This window comes from Oreochromis aureus, linkage group 4 (assembly GCF_013358895.1).
Source record: "Oreochromis aureus strain Israel breed Guangdong linkage group 4, ZZ_aureus, whole genome shotgun sequence".
Classification (NCBI taxonomy): domain Eukaryota; kingdom Metazoa; phylum Chordata; class Actinopteri; order Cichliformes; family Cichlidae; genus Oreochromis; species Oreochromis aureus.
In genome coordinates, this window is record NC_052945.1 from 23369336 (window position 1) to 23391759 (window position 22424).

The 22424-nt window shown below is 40.5% G+C and overlaps 1 protein-coding gene across 2 annotated transcripts; it reads right to left on the reverse strand.

The window, feature by feature from the left end:
• Nucleotides 1-7799: 7799 nt before the first annotated feature.
• Nucleotides 7800-21711, reverse strand: LOC116314549 (SEC14-like protein 1). 2 transcript variants are annotated; one of them, XM_031732602.2, is made up of 16 exons: nucleotides 21517-21711; nucleotides 21082-21178; nucleotides 16595-16744; nucleotides 16181-16312; nucleotides 14976-15104; nucleotides 14658-14877; nucleotides 14241-14350; nucleotides 13137-13326; nucleotides 12664-12752; nucleotides 12489-12559; nucleotides 12207-12378; nucleotides 11647-11781; nucleotides 10793-10927; nucleotides 10329-10571; nucleotides 10001-10179; nucleotides 7800-9735 (listed from the first exon to the last, which is right to left on the reverse strand). In XM_031732602.2, exons 2-16 carry the CDS (start codon nucleotides 21142-21144, stop codon nucleotides 9651-9653), a joined length of 2103 nt encoding a protein of 700 aa, XP_031588462.1. In that variant the 5' UTR covers nucleotides 21145-21178; nucleotides 21517-21711; the 3' UTR covers nucleotides 7800-9650. The 2 variants fall into 2 exon arrangements, with proteins under 2 accessions (XP_031588462.1, XP_031588463.1); XM_031732603.2 differs by lacking the exons at nucleotides 16181-16312; nucleotides 16595-16744; nucleotides 21082-21178; nucleotides 21517-21711 and adding an exon at nucleotides 15840-16117.
• Nucleotides 21712-22424: the final 713 nt, after the last annotated feature.

The following is a 22424-nucleotide window of genomic DNA, read 5'->3' on the forward strand; positions in this document are numbered from 1 at the left end:
TTAAGTGCCATGAGGCACTTGTTGTTGTGAATTAGCGCTATATGAATAAAACGGAATCAAATTTCATTTCTTTTCTGTCTAATGAATTGACGTTTTTTGCCTTATCCTTTCCTTAAGATCATTCAACAACCATCGGATTTTAACAGTCAAAGGCCCTCGATACATTGCACTGTCTCTTTTGTTTTGAAGTGCTAATGATCCACAGAACAAAAGACTTACACTAAATTTCAGCACACTGGGATGTAGCGGTGTTGCCAAAGCAAGTGCCACAAATTGGCTCTCACATTCAGGCTTTCATCCACACGGTAGTGTGTGCCTGCATGCAACAAGTATGTAATAGGCTTAACAGATCACAGCTGAAAGATCCTTGGTCAAGAGCCTAAGCCAGTCTTGAAGGCAATTACAAGCACAATGCCTTCACACAACATGTAAGCAAGACGGACGGAAAGAGGATTAGCCGGGGGAGGCGGGGGTGGTGATAGTTAAAGCTGTCATTGTTGAGACTCTGCATCGGTCTCATGTGGATGCAGAGAGGGGAGATTGATCATTTCAATATCCAAATCAGGATCTGAAAGGCAAGAAACATGGGTAACACACCAGCCCAAAGTTATTTTAGCCCTGACAGGTGATGAGTTTCCCTCAGGCACATACAATAGGCAGACCTGTCAAGCTCTATATCTCATCTCTGTTGCTTGTCAAAGTAATTTTCCCCAACTACAGGTGGGACAGTCAAAAACATTTTCCACATCTGCATTTTGAAAACACCTGCCTTAAAGGTTTATAAATGTAACACTGACATGGTGAAACCTTGAGCAGCATACTAGGGTAGGGCAAATACAGGTTAGAGCATTAAAAGGAAGTAAATTACTGTATTTGCATTTTTTTCCAAATGGAGCAAATCCTCCAACCTAGTCAAAGCATTCAGCTCAAGCTGCATTGCTTTAGACATGCCTCACTCTCCTGACACGATATACCAAGCATACCCCCTCAATTAGGTGGTCTATTTAAGCAGCAAAATTTCCCATCGCTCCATCTCTCTGTCTGACATACTCTGTCAGAGCATTTCTGCCTGCTGTTTCAAAACCCTCCACCTTCAGCATCTGCCTGTCCCTGCACCTCTGAGCTCCATGGGGATATTTACTCATCACTCCCCAATTACTGTATGCATCATAACCGAGGAGCTCGAAGCGCTTGGAGACTACACAGACAAACACAACTATATTTCCTGCTGTAATAAATAATTTTAAATGCAGTTTGCCCAACTGGACTGACAAAAACCAGCTGAATCAGAGTCTTGAAACAGCGTCCTCATAAACAGTAACCCAATTTCATAAGAGGGCATTTTAAAATTCATAGAGAAGTCCAACTTCCTAAAAAAGATTTTTTTTTTTTATATCTGCATAATAAAAAAAATGAAAACCAATTTCTGGCAGCACTGTTTAAACATGAGTTGTGAAAATGAAATTTAGTGATGGCTAAACTGCTTGTCTTTCCCTACCTGATGTCATAAACTGGCTAAACTGGTGGGAATAATGGACTCAAGTCCAGAACCCAAACAAGGACCACAGAGAATGATTTTACTTTTACGTTCTTTATTTACACGTTCAGTAAATGTCTTTTCAAGTGTAAAGACGAAGACACCAAAGGGGTGGCTGGAAATCACCCTGGTCTTAGGTGAGATGCAGGCTACAGGGGAGAGACAAGAGTTAGATGGATCCCTAGTTGATGCTAGGGATACTGCTGGCATACATTTATGATAATATTTTGGTCTTCATTCAAGGAAATTTGCATGGTGGAAAATACTCACTCTAAAGTAGCCACATTTCAGAGCACCCCTTTCTCAAAAGTTTCAAAAGTAAAATGGGAGGCAGCGCTTTCAGCTCAGGCTTCTCTCAGCTCCCAGTTTGGATTTGGGAGACAGGCATTCTCTCTGCCTTCAAGATTAGGCTTTAATTTTTGATAAAACGTGTCACTGAGTCTGAATTATACCCTGACCCTGAATCTTCCTTTTGCTGTACTGCAGTAGGCTTGGGCTGCAAGGGGTTTCTTCCTTTGTCACACAAACCTTCTGCATCCATCGCTACATCCATGCAGCTTCTTTGTGATCCTCCTCTTTTCCTTCTGCCTGGAAGCTCTATATCCAGCATTCTTTGTCCAGTATATCCACTATCCCTCCTCTGCTCATATCCAAACCATCCTTGCCTTACCTTTCTTTGTCTCCAAACTGGTCAACCTGAGCCGTCCCCCTGTCCCCTCCCAGTGAAAATCTTAGCATCTTCCAGCTCGGCCTCCTGTCTTCTTGTCAGTGCCACCGTCTCAAACCATACATCACAGCAGGTCTTAGTACATTCTTGTAAGCCTTCCCTTTCAATCTTACAGGTTTTATGGATTAAACACAAACGAGGGTTAATTATTGAACATTAAGGGGCTAGTAGGCAGATTTTGTTTATGCTAAGCTAACTGGCTGCTGGCTACAGCCTTACATTTTATGGATAGATGTGACAGCGGTATTAATCATGTTGTGCAATTCTCTGCCAGGGAGAGAATTTTTCTCTAAAGGTATTTAAATTTGTGATTCTAATTCAAACCGCATGGATCGAATTATGAATTGCATTGACCAGTGATGGATTAAACATTCTGTAAAATTCAGATTTGAAGGTCATCGGGTTTGAAACAAGCGCAGCATTTTAGAAAACAAAAAATGATGCTTACCTACATCAAGAACCACACAGGACCCAAGCTGCAGAAGCCTCTTCATTTCTTCATAACATGGGCTATAGGGAATTTGAGCCGCAGTGTGTGCCAGTTTGCATCAAACAGCCATTCTGTGTTTTCCACTAATCTCTTTCCAAATGAAAATGAGTTTACTGTCACCGGAGAATAGAGGTGTCCCTTTACTGTGAGGAAAGTTTCTTTTAATTACACAGCACATTGACACATGCAGTTTAGACAAGGACGGAGGGCTCAGATGCTACAAACACACTGAGTGGTGTAGCGCCAGCATGCATCTGGGGATCACTTACGGCCCTGGCTTACAGTAACTACCTCATAATGTTGGAGAGAGACACGGAGACAGAGCAGTGAACACTAGTGCCAGGAAACATTTTCAGACAACAGTTTGTCTGTGTTTTTATCTCCTCTTGTTCTCTGCTTCAATGCATCTGTGAAGCATTGTTTAAAACAACAAGAGGAACAGACCAGACTTGTTCTGGACGGTCTGCAGAAGCCGATCTGCCATTTTTTTTAACCAGGTGACACTTTTTGTTCTCATAGATTTGCTGTATGTCTTCATCTTAAAGTGCTGCTCAGATAATTTGATGGTGTCACCTTGAGTCTTGAACTGACCTGAATTGCTGTTTATATTCATTTTTAAAATGTATTTACATTTTTAGCCTAAGCTGTTAAGAGAAATAAAATGCTTATGTGAAATTACCTGTACTTTTATAAGCAATAATGTCCTTTTATTTCCTTGAATAAAACTGTTTGCAGAAGATGACTGCATTTTATTAAATTTTCTGGTTACAGACTAGGCCAAACTGATTAATTAACTAAGCACCTCACCATTAATTAGTTGGCAAAATCACTGCTTACTGATCATAACTTAAGATTACTGTACAATAGCTTATGAAGATAATGGTGATAAAATAGGCTGTTCTGAGACGTTAACACAATAAAACAGAAAAGCATAGGAAAAGAAAAACAGAAGCCAGAGACATCTATAGGAAAAAGAAGGAAGGGGTAATACAGTAAAATTTAGGTATGCGTGTGCAGTGGATACAGGGGTGATGGCACCACGTACTGAGGCATCCCTCTATAAAGTCTGACAGGATAAAAAGGACTGGCAGGTGAGCTGGCAGACGCTCCCATGAGATATACAGAACTCTTCAATATCTACATTTGCCTTGATCGTCCTGCTCCCCTCGTCCTTAATCTTACCTTCACACCTTTATGTCAGTCTCTCTACCTGTCTGTCTCGCTTTATTCTCTCTGCCTCTCAGCAGGTGCCCACGTCAACCCCCCAACAGTCTGCCTTTCAGCAAGGCAGCCCTGTGTTCATTTAGAGCTGGTGGTAAGGCTTGATTCGAGAGGAGAGCAAAGACAGGTGCTCTGAATGTCAACATTTACTCTCTGCCAGCAGAAACACTATTGATTACCCATGATCTAACACGAAGTAGTATAGAGGAACCTATACTGTCTATGGAAGGGACATGCACCATGAGGCAGGAAGAACTAGCTTCCTCCTGTCACTTCCCTAACATTTCACGTGGTAGCATTTAATAGGACACACCTCATGCAGAAGTTACAGTAGTGTGTCCTTTCCACAGCAGAGTTTTTGACTTGTTATAGTAGGAAAAGGACTGGTATTTCTATTAAACTGCATCAGCGTGGCATGTCTGACTTCAGAAACCAAGAGCCATGAAAATGTTAAAGCCAAGTTGCTTGCATCATCTGATCAGTTACACTTGATGCTTTAACGTCAATTCATGTTGTAGATACAGGGGCGTAATTTCCAGGGGGTATAGGGGGGTTATGACCCCCACAACAATCAGACCCAACCAATATACCCCCCCCCAATAAAATTATGAATTATTTTGCATAAATAGGCTGTTGATTTTCTTTACTCATTTCAGGTTTTACCTGCAAAATAGTTGCATGTTTAATCATCTGGGAATTTACCCAGATTTATTTATTTATTTAGACAGAGATCTTGACCCCCCAAATGTTCAGCACAAAGTTACGTCGATGTGTAGATAGATAGATAGATAGATAGATAGATAGATAGATCATTTTATCATCACACAGACTGATTCTGTCTTATTGCCATCTTATTGCTCCCAGTGCTGTTTTCCCTAGCATGAATTTTAACTAATTTAGCATTGTTCAAAATTTTCTAAATTTCTAAAAAAAAGAAAAAAGGAAAGCATAATGTCATTTGCACACAGCCTTCAAAGTCCGTTGTTTTTTTTTGAGGAGGAAAGTAATTCAACATTTTATGTGAACCCTGGGGCAGCTATTGTCAGGACTCAATCAATGGCTTGACGATAAAGCGTGCGTTGGCACTCTTCTTTATTACAGGAAAGGGACGTAGCACAAAACATGTTCGTGCTTCTGTCATAACCAGAGGAACGCTGAACAGCCAAGATCACATCGCTTCGTCTTCGCATAAAATTACATTAATTTGTGCACATTGCTTTTTAAAAGTGAAACAGGACTGTGATGTGGTGCTCGACGTCTCCTGGCGTTCATTCTTACATTAGACAGGTTAGTTACTCAGCACAGCTTGGTAATTGATCCAAACAGGCAAAAAGATAAGTAACTGCTGTAGTGTTTCCACTATAGCGTTTAAAAAGGGGGGGATGGGCAAAAACCCATATTGACCTCGACAGTTCAGTGACCAATTAGAGGGCAAAGAATGAAAATGTCAACTACAGCAGCCAGTGAGCCGAGGAAACCCAGAGAAATAAATGCAGGTGTGATTCGAAAGCAGATGAAAACAACACAACTTAAAGCAGAACCTTGACAGTCTGTTGCAAATGAGGGCAGAGCTCAGAAATTGCCCTAAATTGTAGCTAGATTGATGGTCTCTCTTGTTGCAGGGAAAAATCAATGTAACAAGATATGAGAGATGGTACGAAACATCAGAGATAAATAGATGTGACTGTATCTATTTGTTTGTGGACATATTAATCAAGCCCAGCAGTATATCAAGTCAGAAAATGAAATTGTAACCGGCCAATATAAGATTAGCTAATCAGACAGGTCCACAACTCAAACGAAGGAGGAGTTTTACTGTTTGTTTTTCAGCTTCCGCACGTCACACTCAAACCAGGGCCGCGATTTAAGCCGCACAGTTGTTTTGAGACCAAAAATCCCGGGGAAAGTTTTCCTGCCAGTGTATCAAGCCTCCGGAAAATAATGTGGCGCACTAATCCGGAGCTCTACTTTTCAATTAGTGGGAAGGTCAAGATTGTCAGAAGGAAGCAAATGAAACACGGCTTAGGTTTTAATGAGGCTCCACACTACAGTGAGAGCCTACAACCTTATGTCTGATAAGGTTTTCTCTTTTATTATCGAATTCAACAAGAAAAAAAAATCTATTTTAGCTGAAGCCTGTGGTGGATAAAGAGAACTGGTTGAGCGATAAGTGGTTTTCACCTTATTTTTTATTATTTTATTTTTCGGTGCTTTGTATTTTAGGCGCTATTATCAGCCGACCTTGGCTTCTCTTAATGCATCAACTTTGTTAGCTCTTGCAAATAGACTCAGAGGAGTGTGTTGACATGGGTAAGCGGTGCGTGAATCATTATTTTGCAAAGCACAACCTCCCTACCTTTTGTAATTTATTTATTTTTTTCTATTCATGAGATGTAAATACAGAAAAAAAGACAGATTCAAAGTCATCCCCGTGTTGCCTATTTCCATGTCTGAGTCTGGAAAAGCCGAGAAAAGATCGTTCATTATCATGTACATATTCCCAGTGAAGGCTGGGATGCTAATATCGGTAACAAGTCTGAGGACTATTTCAGCAGCATATTATGAATGCAGCCCTCCTCCTGCCTGCCTGCTGTGCTCACCAAAGAATAAAGAGTTCTAGTCTTCTAGGTTGCGGTCTTATTCCAGACTGATTTTAATTTGACTCTTACTTCAGACAAGTCCAATCTCCGCCGTGGTGGGAAAGCACATTCAATCAGCCGCTTATCAGGCAGGTTAGAGAGACAATGTGAAATGTCTTAGGGAAATAACAGAGGGATTGAGTCTTCATTTGTGCCTATGGGGAGGCAAATTCCAGACAACTTTGCTGGAGTCTTATCTGGGATGTTCAGCAGCGCAACAAACGAATAAGTAATAAGAAGTCAAAGTGTAGGTGCAGAGTGGGTATCTCTTGAGAGATCAGGTAACTGTTCAATACAGAAAAGATTGCAATGAATGTAAGAAGCTTCTAAAGGTGTTTTAAATTAAAAAAAAAAATCATTAAAAGAAGCCAAAATATTTCTTTTTGTTGTTTAAAATATGTATCAGAGTATCATTGGATTTAATATCCATGACTTCCCCAGAAGATGGGTGCACTGTGGTCATTTAGGGATGGACATGGTCAGCAACAATGCTCAGGTAGTGTGCCCAGAAAATATCCCCTATGTTATTAAACCACCCGCACCATAAAATGCCAATACAAGTCAGGATGGACCCATGATTTTATGTTGTTTACACCTAATTCTGACCCTACCGTCTGAATGTTGCAGGAGAATTTGGGAATCATCAGAACAGGGAATGTTTTTCCAGCCTTCTACTGTTCAATTTTGGTGAGTGTGTGAACTGCAGCCTCACTTACCTGTTGTTAGCTGACAGGAGAGGCAAGGTTTGACGCTTCAAGGTTTAACAAGTTGTGTGTTCAGAGATCGTTGTTTGGCTACAACAGGGTTAGTTGAGTTAGTGTTGCTCAAAGCAATCTGGCAATCCCCTGACATCTTACATTAAGACATTCCCTGGATACTCCCTCTTTTGGCCATCCTCTGTAAACCCTAGAGACAGTTGTGTGGGAAAATCCCAGTGCATCAGCTCTCGTACTGAAATACTACCATACTACATTCAGAGTCACTTAAATCACCTTTCTTCTCCACTCTGATTCTCAGTCTGAACCTCAGCAGGTCATCTTGACCACGTCTTCGTGCCTAAATGCACTAAGCTGCAGTCATGTGTTAACAAGCAATTGGAGAGGTGTACTGAAAGAAGTGACTGAATGTATTTGCTCAAACAGATCTTAAAAATGCAAATCTGGAAGTCAAAGAAACATACTCCTAGAGAGAACAGAGACTGCAGATACCTAATGTCTCCACAGCGTATGTATTTGTCACAGAAATGAGAAACATACACTCTAATTATTGCACACCCATGAAATGCAATGAATATTTCGTCTTACAACATGTCCCTCAGGAAAATATCAAGTACTGCTGCCTGTAGAGCCTCATCACAGAGGTTTTCTTAAAAGCCATTTATCAGTTTTTTCGTCATAACTGGTGAGGAAGAGTGATAAAGCTATATTGGACAATACATTTGATCCTGAGACCTCTCTTCTAGCTCAGAAAGAGATTTACATTTTTTGTGTGTAGCTTGAAATCTTTCAAAATATTTCAGGTTTCTTACAGTTACAACCTAGGATATATATTCAGGACATCTTTTTTCATTTCACCAGATGTCATCAAGTCGAAATTCATTCAGTTTACAACAAAAATCTGCAGAAGAAATGTTCCCATCCTCCTCCCCCTGCTCACTTTTAACATTACACTGTACCTAGTAAACATCAGCATATGAGTGTAATGATTAATCAGCCGAGTGATTTGTGGCTTCAGGTCAGCCAGGACTCCCTCAGAAGGTTGCGTCAGGTCAACCAAACAGGTGGCCACATTACGATGTTATGCATTATCGAGTATTTCATTTGCTTATGAAATTTTACATATGTAGACATTTTCAAGCCAATGTGAGCCAGTAAAATAATTTGGCCTTAAAATATATAACAGTTATATTAACAAAAACATTTTTTACAAGAAAATTAGGCACATCAAGATACCGAAGTGTTATTCTGTGTGTGGAAAATGTGGGTTTTGGGAGGTCATTAGAGCAGGCTGAATAATTCACTAAACAAGCTTCAGGCTAAGTCGGTGAACTTTCTCTGTCTAACCGCAGCGGCATGGCAGCAGGAAGTCAGGATGCTGGTAAATCAGCCTCACCAAAAGAAAAAACTCCACGTACCTGACTGTGGTGGGATAAACAGCAACATGACACAAGTTTGCAAATAAAGAAGACAAAAAAAAGAAATAATAATAATAACGCAGGAAAATTCAATTAAGCTTTAGCTGGAAGCATCTGATAAGTTTATGGAAATTAAAGTTTTATGTAAATCAGTAGTCTGCCTGGCCCAGTGCCAGATCACAAGAGGCTGCACTTTATTGCATTTAAATTAGCTGCCTGAGAAAACTAAGCAGCTCTGCCTAACAAGCCAAAAAAACATTACATGAAATCTAGGGAGTGTGCTGCAGATTTGAAAAAAGAGATTTCGTACCTGCTTCTCATTCCTAAAACCTCACCGTTTGCTCTAAGAGCAATAATAATCTCGATGATAAATCAAAGATATTGCTTCAGCACAGCTTTGCCAGCGCAGGTGCTGTTCGAAACGCTTGGTGCAAGACACTCCGGAGACATCGATTATTATTGTTTTACAATTTGGAACAATTCTCCCTTCAATTTCATAGACAACCAAATGACTGAGTTAAACTCCAAGCGGAAAGGCCGCTGCAGATTTGAGAGCAGCTCCAGCAGACTGCACTGACACCTTGTGGACAACAGAAGCAAGGACAGAAGCTGATGTGTGCTTTTTTAAATTTTAATCTAAGAATATATAAACGCTACTGTGTGTGAGCCATCTCCTTTTTTCATTTTATGCATTGTCGTATTGCAAGGACATAAGATGAAAGTGCATTTTCATCAGGTATTTGCATTATAAATGTACTCTGGTAGAAACAAAAATCAGTCTTCAGTGACACAGCTCATATTTGAAAAAAAATATTCTCTTTGAAGGTACCAGGGGCAAGGAGAGCTGGTGGATGCAAGTGAGCTTTGGTCATCGCTGCATCTGGACGTCTGCTTAACAGACGCTACCTTGAAATAGTAGAGGATGTCGTGGTGCCACTGAGCTGTGAGAAGCCACTGTGACAAGACTCCAGACTGGTCATGGAACCCCTAAAAAAACAAACAAAAACAAACAAACAACATTAAGCTTAACTTGAAGACGTAGTTACACCCAATCAAATACTAATCAATTATTCTAATTCTCTGCGGCAAATAAAAGGCATCTTACGCACAAGCATAAGGAATACATGTCTGGCAAGCTTGAAACACAGTTTGCATAAATGTCCCTGCATATATATTTAAAGTCTTACATAAGACCCGTGCAGTGAAAAAGAGCCTCAGTATAACACCAAAAAAATAAAAATAACAAACTGACCTGAAGTCACAGGAGGCAAGGACCTCGGTGTAGTACATGATTTTACACTTGTGGGAGGAAACCTGCAGAGAGGCCAGCACATCATCCACTCGAGGCATGCTGGAGGCTGCGCAGGCTGCGGAGCTTAGGAAACGCCACTGGAGGATGTAGAAGCCGGGCCAGCGTGTTATGTGGGAGCCCTGTTTCAAACCAGAGAAATCTGCAGGATCAATTTGTGTTCGCGGTGACGGAGGATTAAGCACTTAAGACGGCGAACGGGGACAAACGAAGGTTGTCTGAGACTGTTAAACAAAGACAGATCAAAAGAGCTTTTTATGTCCTCCCTCACCTGCACACTCTCTCCCTCCCTACACATGAGGGCTTTCTCCACCATGCTGTAGTCCTGGCCTAGTACCCAGCTCTTGTCTATAAGCTGTGGATTAACAGCCCCTAGCGAAGCGATACCATGAGTTTCCTTTCTGGGAGGCTGAGGGGCTCTCCTGGAGTGGTAGATGTTAAAGACCACATCTCCTTTAGACACATCAAAGTCCCATGTGATGACAGAGGAGGCCTCTGTGATCTCTATCAGGAGCTGTAGAAAGATGGAAGGAGATCAGAAACACAGGTTTGCAGACAGCAAATCATTAACCACGCTATTTATTTTCAGCATGCGATGCATGGTTGTTCCAGTAGGTGGCACTATTACACAATGCATAAAATCTATCAAATGCAAAGAAATGTCCCCTTTCTTGCCCTGTTGTTAACTCTTAGCATCGTAAAACTGGAGGCAAATCGTAAAAGTTGAGACTGCACCTCGTATGGAGCCCCCTTGTAGATACTGGCACTTTTATAGATGGAATCAGTCAACAGGCGGTTTTCTTCACTCTCTAATTCTTCTGCTGTTCTGTACAGAAATTTGGGAACCATTCCTCCTTCTGGGATGTCACACTGAAGAAGAAGAAACAGAAATAAACGTGATTAAAGCAGAATGCTTACTAATATATATCGAATACATATGTAGACATACTAGCTTGTTTAACAATAAGCGTAGTGTAATAAAGTAATATCTTATGTAATAAGTTTTACCGCAGTTCATACGCCATGAATTTAGATATACAGGTTTAGTTAAAGGATAACCTTTCTCAGTATGAAATGCCATTTTATAGTTCCAACTAGCTACACCTCTTTCACTTTGCCATGTTTGCAGCTGAGCAACAACTTGTCGAGTGCTCACAGAACCGACTGAACTGTCACAGAATTCAAACATGCGAGTCTTCCTGTAAGGACATCGTGATGTGTCCCAGATGCAATTTTGTTCCTTTATGGTAAAAAAAGAAAAAGAAAAGAAAACTTGATCTTTTATTGTGTGCTGAGTCTGAGCCAGCTGTGGCTAGTGGGTACAGTATGTTCTGGTCCTATCTGACAATAACCTGCAGCTCAAAGATCTATACAGGCCTCCAATATATCATTTCTTCACAACAAAACAACACAGGGTCAAGGGCCTGAAGTGCAAGCTGATGTTCACTGGATTTGTAGAGAAATGTCTACCCAGATGTAGCGTTCCTAAACTGGTGAAACCACATACTGCAGGTAAGATATGCATATTTCTGGCTGGGCTAAGACTGACTTTCACACGTATGGTCAATAAGCTGAAGACTTAACCTCACCATGCAGTCTCCTTGCAGGAAGTCGGGGATGATTTCTCTGTCGATGTAGTCTACCAAACCTCCTGGACCCTGGTAGTCATTTCCAGCATAAACAAGGAACTTCTTACGAGTGTTTTCATCAATAAGGGGGCTGACCTGGCGGTGAGACCGAGAGAACATACAGGAAAGGGCAAAGTAACTTACTATGGACTGTGAAAGCCAATCCATAATCAATGAATAATTCAAGCGTGAAAAATGCACATGTTAGCTGGTTGATGGTGTTACTAAGCATCCATAGTATTTTATATTGGCTTCATCGTCCCAGTAGCTCATTCTCTTTCTGTAATTTCTTACAATCCTGCCATCCATACTACTGCATACAGCAAGAATTAAATGTGCCCCTATGGGTTTTAGTTTTACGGTCATCTTTCCTGGTCCATACATTGATTTTTCTTTGTTTATTAGTTGCTCATTTTTCCAGCGTGGCTGGAGTGCACTTAGCTATTTATAATCTCTGCATCTGTACTCTACAGCTTTATGCATTCTTCCATATTCAGGTGATGCAGTCAGTTTATTCTCACCAGGGTCCACAGCACAGGGAAAACTCGCGGTGCCCGCAGTATGAGCAGGCGACCCAAAGTTTCAGGGTAATTGGCCTCAACAATTTCGATGATTCTCAACAGCGCCTTAATGCCCGGTCGCCACAGATGACGCATGTTTAGACCGTCCAGATCCACCAGGCAAGTCCAAGAACTAGTGACACATAAAAACGGACATCACATTGTTTTGGTTAAAGTGCACAGCTGATTGCTCATTAACCAACGGGACACGGGCAGGATTAAACTAAATTAAGATTTAGGTACCTAATAGGTCGTCCGAAGACTCTGGTGTTTTCCTCACAGCGCCTCAGTCCCTCCTCATTAATGGAAAGCACCTGCAACATTGTCACTGTTAAGCACCACCTTCATATAGAATATCTTCACTTTTTGCTTTGTTTCCATGTAAATTAAGTCATATATTTGTATTAAATTATGTCACCTGTCTCAGCAGCACCTCCTCACCCAAGGCTCGTACTAAACCCTTAGTGTCCATTTGACCCAGACGCAAAATGTACAGAGGACGGCCATCTGAATGAGAAGGAAACACAGAGAACAATCACAAACTGCACTGTACACTTCCACCTGTAAACAAAGCTGGTGTTTACCACTCTAAAAAAGGTATCAGTTTAGCATGTAAACACTCAAGGGGAACATCCTGTGTTCAAGTCTTAACTGTGATCAAGTGGATCAGCTGAGCTGTTAAAAGCAATGAAACCTTTTCCAAACATGGGAGTGAAGACAGATGGTGCTCAGACTTTGCAGTCAATAATTAACAGGCAGTTTGAGAACTATATAAACACAAAAGCTTAAATCCCCGTGGCTTTTAAGATTAGCTGATAAAATTTCCCTCTGCCTGGAGAAAAAAAGCCTCACAATAATGGCAATATCAACCAGCATCGCTCACTCAGGTACCTTTGTCGTGGTGGTGCCAGCCTCCAGAGTAATAATCCTGGAGCAGTTGTGGGCGCTTCCATGTGTCTAACAGGAAATCCACCTGATGCTGTCTCCTCCAGGTCAGTGACTGGCAGAGGAACTCCCTGGCCTTATCGAGGTTGAAATCTCTGGCCCTGAGGAAGCGTAGCACATGCTGATCCTTTGGAATCTGTACATAAGAGGTGCATCGTTAAAGATGCTGACGAATCCAAAGAATTTTTTAATGCTCTGCTGGCGACAATCTTTGCAAATTGCATGCAGTGCAGTGAAAAAGAAATTGCCCCCTAAACTGAATAACTGGTTTTGCTTCGTTGGCAAAAAAGTACTGAAACAGCAAAGCAGCCCCAGACCATCACACCAAAACCACCATGTCTGACTCTTATTTTGATGTTCTAATTATTAAATGCTGTGTTAGTTTTACGCAGATGCAAAGGGACTCAAACCTTCCATAATGTTCACCTTTTGTCTCTTTCATATTGTTGAATCATGAACTTTGAGCTTATTTGAGATGAGTGAGGCCGGGAGGTCTTAAGATGTTGTTCTGGGTTCTTTTGTGATCTCCTGGATGAGTTGTTGATGCACTCTTGGTGAAATTTTGGTAGGACAGCTGCTCCTGGGAAGGTTCACTACTGTTCCAAATTTTCTCCATTTGTGGATAATGGCTTTCATTGTGGTTGACTGGAGTCCTAAAGCCTTAGAAATGGCTTTGTAACCCTTTGCAGACGATGGCAATGACTTTTTTGCACAGGGCCAGGGAGGTTTGAATGACTTTTTTTCCTTAAATAAATAAAAAAAAATTTAAAAACTGCCTTTTGTGTTTACTGGGGTTATCTTTGTCTCATATGACAATTTGCTGGATGATCTGATAAACATGATAAATATGCAAAAAACTAAGAAATCAAGAAGGGTGCAAATACTTTTTCACAGCACTGTATGTCTCTGAGCATCAAAACTGAGCTAGAGTCAGAGTGGAAGCAAGGGGAAAATAACAGGTTGCGTGAGTGTCTTAGAAATAAAGGCATACTGTATATCGCAGCACCAACTGTTCACTAATGAAAGAAACTGGGTTTGTTTATTTGTGACCTTGCCCTTGTGGGTTTCCTGCAGCCACTGACGCAGCCGAATAAGACAGCTCTCCTGCAGAGGCGTTAAATCACCTAGGTAACGTCTGATGTAGTCAGCATCCAACTTGTCTACAGGCCAAAACACAATAACAGCATAATGTTACACAATATTGCATACAACAGACTGAAGACTATAGTGCAATTTCAGCATTTTTGAAAATAATTAGAGGTTTTTATCAAACACTTAAAATGTTGCTTCTGTTTGTTTGAGGTTTTTTGGCAGTGCAGTTATAGGAGAATTCCTGCACTGCTGTATAAATCACCCACTGATCTATTTCCCCACTTTTAATATCTCAGTCGGTAAATTCACTCTATGTAGTGTTATCTTTTGACATTTATATTAAACCTTTGTTGTTATTAGCGAGCGCACACTGACCGTCAGGCGAACCGGTCACTAGCTCTGCAGAACATGACGAGTCTTTACAGTGCAGCCCGTCCTTGGCACTGTTCACTGGGATGGCTCTGGCAGCAGAGGGGGGCGGCAGCTGGTGCCTCCAAGTGACTGTGCCAGAGTCAACAGTGGAGGTCCAACGAGGTATATAAGTGACTCCTTCTTTCTCCAGCTCTCTGAGGTAGTACTCAATAATTTCTTTACCCTTCATCAGTTGAAGGAAATGAAAGACTAAATTAATTTTGACAGTTAGGGAAGCATCTGGACCACGAAGTGAAGGCAAATGAAGTAAAATATGCAAACCTTTTTAATGCTACTTGCATACTGCTTCATTGCTATCTTCTCTGCGGTGCTTTCAAAACCAAAAAAGGACTTAATATCCAGACTAGCCGACTGTTCGAAGCAAGTCCAGCTCTCATTCTCTGGATGAACCTGTGAAAGATGACACGCGTATGAATTTGAACTTGAACCAAACTGTAGTCTGTTATGTAAACAAAGCAAAAGCTGAGGTTTAATACAAAATATTACATCAGTGCATAAATGGTTACATATCTCGTCATCACAATTTTAACTGCCTTTTAGAGTAAATGTACTGCACAGATTATTTAAAGCAAGAATATACACTCACAAGCCACTTCATTAGGTACACCTGCTCAACTGCTTGTTATTGTAAATATCTAATCAACCAATCACTTGGTAGCAACAGGCATGCAGACATGGTCAACACAATCTACTAAAGCTCAAACTGAGCGTCTGAATGAGGAATAAAATTGGTGCCAGATGGGTTGGAGTATTGTTGCTGTCCATCTCTTGATGACTACAGTGTAACACACCATTTCAGAAAGCTCAGATCGTGCCAAACTGGTTTCTTGAACATCACAATGAGTTCACTAAACTCAAACCGTCTCCACAATCACCAGATTGCAATCCAACTGAGCACCTTTGGGATGTGGCGGAACAAGAGATTTAGGCCACAGATGTGCTGCCAACAAACGTGCAGCAACTATGTGATGCTATTATGTCAACACGAACCAAAATCTCCGAGGAACGGTTGTTGAATTTGTGCTGTGAAGACTTAAAAAAGATGAGAAGGCAACAGTAGCAAGGTATACCTAATGAAGTGGCTGGTTCAGTAATTGCAAAATTACTGTCATACAAAATTCTTACTTTCTTCTGTGCAGACTGCCACATGATACACAGCAGACATCAAAAAGTTGTGCGAAGAATCTTTTAACAGGGAGAGCAGTATTATAGTAACTCTGACTGAGACAACAGCAGCTTTAAAGACACCTGGTGACACTAGCTTTTTAGTGCCTTGAGCACACTATGGGAGGATCACCTAAGATGAATAATTCATGCACCACATATTGCATTGCCTTTAGCAGGGACTCTGTACCATCCGGCAAGCACTAGGCGTTGTAAAAGTTTATATAAAAACAAAGAAATAAACCTCCTACACGCTGCCACATTCTAAGCACCTGATTACCATGTTTGACTCTCAGACTCACCGTGTAGCTGCACCTCTCACGGACAATGACTCTGTTAGAAAAAGTCTCATTGTGAACCTCAATATGGAGGGTCCTGTCTCTGCGGTTCAGAGAGTTTTTTTGGATGAAGTACAGATAATCCACACCGGCAATCTACATGCAGAAGAAACAAAAAAAGCTACTATTTGTTGAGCATTTTCACAGGAGGCACATACGGCAACTTGATTTGCAACAGAACAATGACAGCTACTGCAAAAAGTCACATCTTTTATCCTCCAATAACATGCGCAAGGCTGAAATGCATCATTTACAAGTATTTCATGAAATAAAGGGTTAAGCATCTGATTTTTGTACTTCACAAAAAAAGATCAGATTATAGCGACCACTTCCTTTGCTTTACCGCCCTCATCCCCTATAAGGTCAGAGTGGAAGTACCCGTTTGAGAAGTCGTGGGGCTTCGATGTCGATCGTACAGCGCCTCTCAGTCAACAGCACGCATCCATCATCACTTTGGCTCTCACTTATGATCTCGCTGTCCACAAACATTGGAATCAATGGACACTTTGGGAACCGTCTCACGTAGGCCTGAAAGACATTTATATAGAAAAATTGATTGATTGGGTTTATTATTATGTTGTCTGTATTAATGGCTTGCCTGGGTCCATTCAGTTTGTTCCACTGGGAGCTCTGCCTCAGTGAGGTAGCTCACTGTTAGGAAGGGAAAGCTGCTTATAGAAAACTATAATCACAACTGCTGGCTGAATAGATTTTTAGCACTGGACTACTGTGTCAGGTTAGGGTGCTTTTTTCTGTAGTTAGCATTTTGAGTTTATGTAAATGCCTATTAAAATGTTATGTTTTGCGGACAGCAACAGCCTGCAGCATTTACAAGCAGTAATTGCCACGTGTTTTAAAGACCAAAGTATGTGACCATCTGCCCGAGCCACTATCACCAGGGCTACCTGTATGCATTGACTGAGCCGCCAGGCAGGCGTTTCAAGATCTGCAGTAAAAGATGTTACTTAACAAGGGGCAATGCAGCTTCTGATAGCAAACTACTGACAACTAAGCAAAGGCAGGGGATGAACTAGACCTTTATGATACGGACAGCTGCTTGTGTAATGGTGCGGATAGAGGAATAAGCATTTCACCATGGGATAGAAAAGTACCGTCAATATCTTGAGGAACTGCGTTAAGCAGTAAAATCACCAAGTCAGCCAAGACTTAAGATTTTAAAAGTTTAAAAAGCTAAACTCTCAAAATCACACACACACACAGACAAACTCACACATCCTGCACGCATCAATACAGCACAGCGTACGAACAATCCAATCAACAGGATGAAATTATTCACTAAGAAAATTATTGGGAAATGTTTCCGTGCTAATTAAGCAGCATTGACTGGCGCTGTGCAACAGGCAAACTAACAAAAACAGTATGTTTCACTGATTGCAGACAAATTGAAAGCTCTGTTCTGCCTATTCCCCCTTCAGCAATATGAGCATAACCACATAAACAAAATATTTAATAATATATGTATATATATTATATATATATTTATGTATATATGTGTATATATATATATATATATATATATATATATATATATATCAGGGGGGGGGAGAAGAAAACATGGGTTTCTAGTGTTTTAGGCAAAGCAAACCTTGAGGACTTTTTGTAAGCCAAATGCCAGACAGACAGCACTTTTCACTGTTTCATACCATTTTATCTCACATTGGCAAGCTCATTCAAATCAAAGGTCTGTGTGGCTGTGGGGCATAAACAATGTTTTACTTCTTCTGGGGATATTGATCAAATGCAATTCTACAAGTGTCATCCGTTTACAGGCACCTAGCTCTGTTACATAAAGCCCCCAGAGAGTCATTAAAAGATGTCATGACAGGAACAACAATGCCGTCACTGGTTAAACATTCAGTAATATCCAGGACACTGATTAGCACTGTTAGCCTGAGCAACAGCTGTCAGTAGCATTGAGGGAGCTAATGAGAAGCTCTGAGATAAATGGGAGCAGAAGAGGTGGTAGGCTGTTCATTTGGATTCTCCTCTTTAAGCTGTCCCAGGCTTCTTCCTCTTCTTAAAGGAGCTGTTATTTAGCTTTCACAAAGGGCTTATTTTGAGAGTCTTTTCAATAACCTGCAGTGACGCAGGAAGAATTTCAGACCTGCAAATGTTCCATGGGGAAGCATCAAATGGCTCCGGTGTAGGTGTTATCCACACAGTCTATTGTGTTAACTCTGTGTAGCAGCTGCACGGCAAACTGTAACCGCTGCAGCATCGCAGTCTCTGCAAACCTTCACCAAGGAGGTTGTGCAACACTTTGGCTTAATGTGTAACTTAAGAGAAAACACCAAGAGCAGACCGCACAGGTGAAGGTGCCCCTCACGGAAATCCGCATTTATTTTTCTTTTGCCCTACTTTTGCTTTGCCTGGTGTTCTTGTGCTTATGGTTTTAGCCAAGAACTGCAATTTGCAGTGGTGGGAAAGCAATGCATCAGTATCATAACAAAAAATATTCCATTTAAAGAAAAGCCAGCTTATAGCATGGAATTTTAATGGATTTTTTCCCCCTGTATAACTATTGAATACTGTTGGAATAATGGAAAGTGAGTTATATAAATATAGCTGCAAAGTTTTCTGCTGACAAACTCTGCTGTGGCCTCTTTTTCTTAGCGTTGCATTTTGTTTGCTTTCTAAAGGATAAGAGAAGTGGTCAGCGTGGCACTTACATAACTTACAGCTGTTCTAAAAAAACTGTCCCACAAAACAACTCGAGAACTCCCGACCTCGCCCAGGCAACACATGATAAGAAAACAACAACCACGCTGACTGACTTACAGACACCTCAAATACACACTCACCAGCCACTTCATTAGTTACACCTTACTAGCACTGGGTTGGACACTTTGCATTCAGAACTAAGATTATTTCTGAGACAGACGCTGGAAACATTCCTCTGAGATTTTGGTCCATATGGACACAACACCATTACACAGTTGCTGCAGATTTGCTGACTTCACATCTTTGTGGTGAATTTCCCAAAGGTGCAATCTATTGGACTGAGATCTGGTACCTGAGGCGGCCATTTGAGTACAGTGAACTCATGGTCATGTTCAAGAAACCAAGTTGAGATGATTTGAGTTTTTTGACACAGAGTGTTATCCTGCTGGAAGCAGCCATCACAAGATGGGCACACTGTAGGCAGGCTGTGGTGTTTAGACAATATTCAGCTGGTACTAAGGGGGTCAAAGTGTGTCATGGAAATATCCCACACATCATTACATCACCAGCAGCCTGAACCGCTGATACAAGGCAGAATAGTCCTCTTCCTTACAGGATCCATGATTTCAAGTTGTTTACAGCAAATTCTGACCTCACCATCTGAATGTTGCAGAAGAACTCAAGACTTATCAGACCAGGCAACGTTTTCCAATCTTCTGTTGTCCAATATTGGTGAGCTTCGGTTTCCTGTTCTTAGCTATTTGGAATGGCGCTCGGTGCGGTCTTCTGCTGCTGTAGTCCATCTGCTCCATCTGTGCTGTGCACTCTGCTTACCTTGGCAGCCCAGTATCACAGCATTATGTCAAAGACCATTTCACACTTTGCCTTTCCAAAGCGTGAAATATACACACATGTAGAAGTTACAGTAACAGCAGAGGGAGATACTTTATTTCAACCCAACACGAAAATAATCATGGGAAAGCATTTAAATTGACATCATTAACACATTTACATCTAAATAGATACTAGCCACCTAGCTTAATCGTTTCTGGTTATTAAGGACCTTTGAATGTACTTCATATGTTTTTGCTTACTACTGACATCTTGGCTTTAAATATACTATCTCCCCCTGCCGGTAATGCAACCATTATCTTTTTCCCTCTCCAAAGTACGAAGTGGACACGGTGTACTGGTGTGTTTATTACATGTTTTGCTGTGATACTGGGTTGACTTTGGCTGTAAGGAGTGGTTCCTTTCAGCTCAAAGCAGTCTGGTTATTCTCCTCTGATTTCTGACATAAATAAGACAAAAAGTCTAAGAAATATAATTCTAATGCAAAAAAAAAAAAAAAATCACAATAGATCGCGGTTTACAAAATACCCCGAACAAGAACCATGCCACGTTCAAGGTTACTTGAATGACTTTTCTTTCTCATTCTGATATATTCTCGATTAAACCCCACAACCTTTGGATTTGCCAGACTTTGTTTACATAAGAAATAATGAGATTGACCGAAATTTGGCCGTTTTTGATATTTGTGCCAAACGAGCAGTTAAACTGACGTACCAAGTGAAGTGGCTGATGAGTGTGTATATAAACAGAGTTTTTGCATAACCATTCAACATCAAGGCCAGCTGCCAAACACTAAATGGCAAGTCTGGTTTTGAAAAAATGAGTCTTTATTGTGATGTGTGTTTTCATGCAAAAAAAAAAAAAGCACCCTTCAGATTATTGTATTTACAGCAGCACAAGCAGGCAAGAAAAAAAATCTGCAGCATTCCAGTAAGTCAGTAAACATGCAGCACAGACTGCAAGTAAGTGAATATCAAGAATGAGACAAATGACCCTCCGAGGCAGACAAGGCTACAGACTATTTTCTGAAAGTGTCTGGTCTCTTTTACATTGCCACCCAACCATGGAATTAGCTGGAAAACTTTTGAAATCTAAAATTTATTTATTTATTTATTTTCATGAGAGGACAAGTTGAACAGCATCTGGATTGCAAAGGGTCAGTGCCCTAGAGTGAAAAGCAGATCGCCAAACTTTGATCCCTAGTTTGTGTATAAAGGATATTTTGCAGATATGAAGCTCATATCCAATGCTGTGAGCTAGGAGGCTGTATATATACATACACACACAATTTGTGAATTTAAAAGATTCCTCAATATAAGCACGTCACTTACCGCCATTATCAACTCAAACGGGTGCTTGTAGACCCGAACAGGGGACTGGTACTCCTGCACCATGGCTGAAGCTCAGTCAGCAGCAAACTCTGTTAAACTGCCACAGAGATATGACACGGCAGCTGTCAGTATAGATTAGTGGAAAGGGCACGTCTGCTTCTTCTTCTCAAAAAAAAGTCTACATAACATGAGCTGAGTAAAGGTCAATGAGGGGAGAAAGAGAGGACAGTGACATTCACATGACCATAATTAGGGTTGAAATATAAGCTGTGTGCTGCAGAAGGAGAATTTCAGAAAGTTTTTTTTGAGCCAGTTGGGATGTTTTGATCTATAGAAAAAAATGTCAAAGTTCAAAGTTTGTTACAATGTAATGACACATAAGCAAACACAGTGACAAACGGTTTCTGTAGCGGAAAGAAAGACACTTTGACTTACAGAGCTGTTTTCTTTCCGTGCCGGCAGGTTGGCTTACTGTAGCTGTCCAACTATATGAGGGTCCATAGCGTTGGCTGAGAGAAGAAAGCGAGCCTGTCGCCTACTTTCCTGCAATGAAAACCGCAAAAGAAAAACATTTCCTACCCGTCACTTTGACCGTACAGCAGCCTTTTGACTCCGCCCCCTTTCGGCCAAACAGGAAATCAACGTGATGTTTGAAAAAAAAAGTCGTTTTCAAGCAAAATTTCAAGTCGACACCGACAAACACGAAATGAACAAAAGACTGTAAATTCGTGATTTTTTTAAATCTGTCTAACATTATTGAATATTTTCTGCCGCCTTTCTGGATTCAGACACAAACGTAGGAGGGCATATATACAAAGGTTTTTTTTTAAAGCTGTTGTTGTAGTAACTTACTGGACAACGTCATAAAAACGGAAAATGTTTTAAAAATCTGTCAAAAATTTGTTAAAAAAATCATATGTATTGTTATTTATTAGAAAAATGACAAACTTCACATTTTTAATCTAAATAAGTCAGAAATTAATGAAACAAAATATTTAAACGACTAAAACCAATTCTGTTCATAAATGCAAGTAAATTGCTGACATTTGTCATCTTAATAAAAATAATAATAAAAACAATGTGCTTTACTTATTTCATGGATAGCAATAATAAACATTAACATATAGTAATTTAGTATAATAATAGCAGTAATTATATTTCAGAATTAAATGTATTACTTTGATCTAACAGGTTGCACATATTGGTATGTTTACTTGCAAATAAATTGACTCATTTTCCAGTATGATTGATTTATATCACGATCCTTTCATTGGGTCATGAGACAAGTCATTTTAATTTCTTAGGTGAAACTATATATGTATATATACATACATATATATTTG

Excerpts from the sequence above, each read along its gene's own strand:
- LOC116314549 (XM_031732602.2), bottom strand. The coding sequence starts at position 21,144 with ATGGTGCAGGAGTACCAGTCCCCTGTTCGGGTCTACAAGCACCCGTTT. Across the intron at positions 13,327-14,240 it reads AGGAAACCCACAAGGGCAAG|ATTCCAAAGGATCAGCATGT; the intron begins GTCACAAATAAA and ends TCTTATGTACAG. Across the intron at positions 12,379-12,488 it reads GTCTTCGGACGACCTATTAG|TTCTTGGACTTGCCTGGTGG; the intron begins GTACCTAAATCT and ends ATGTGTCACTAG.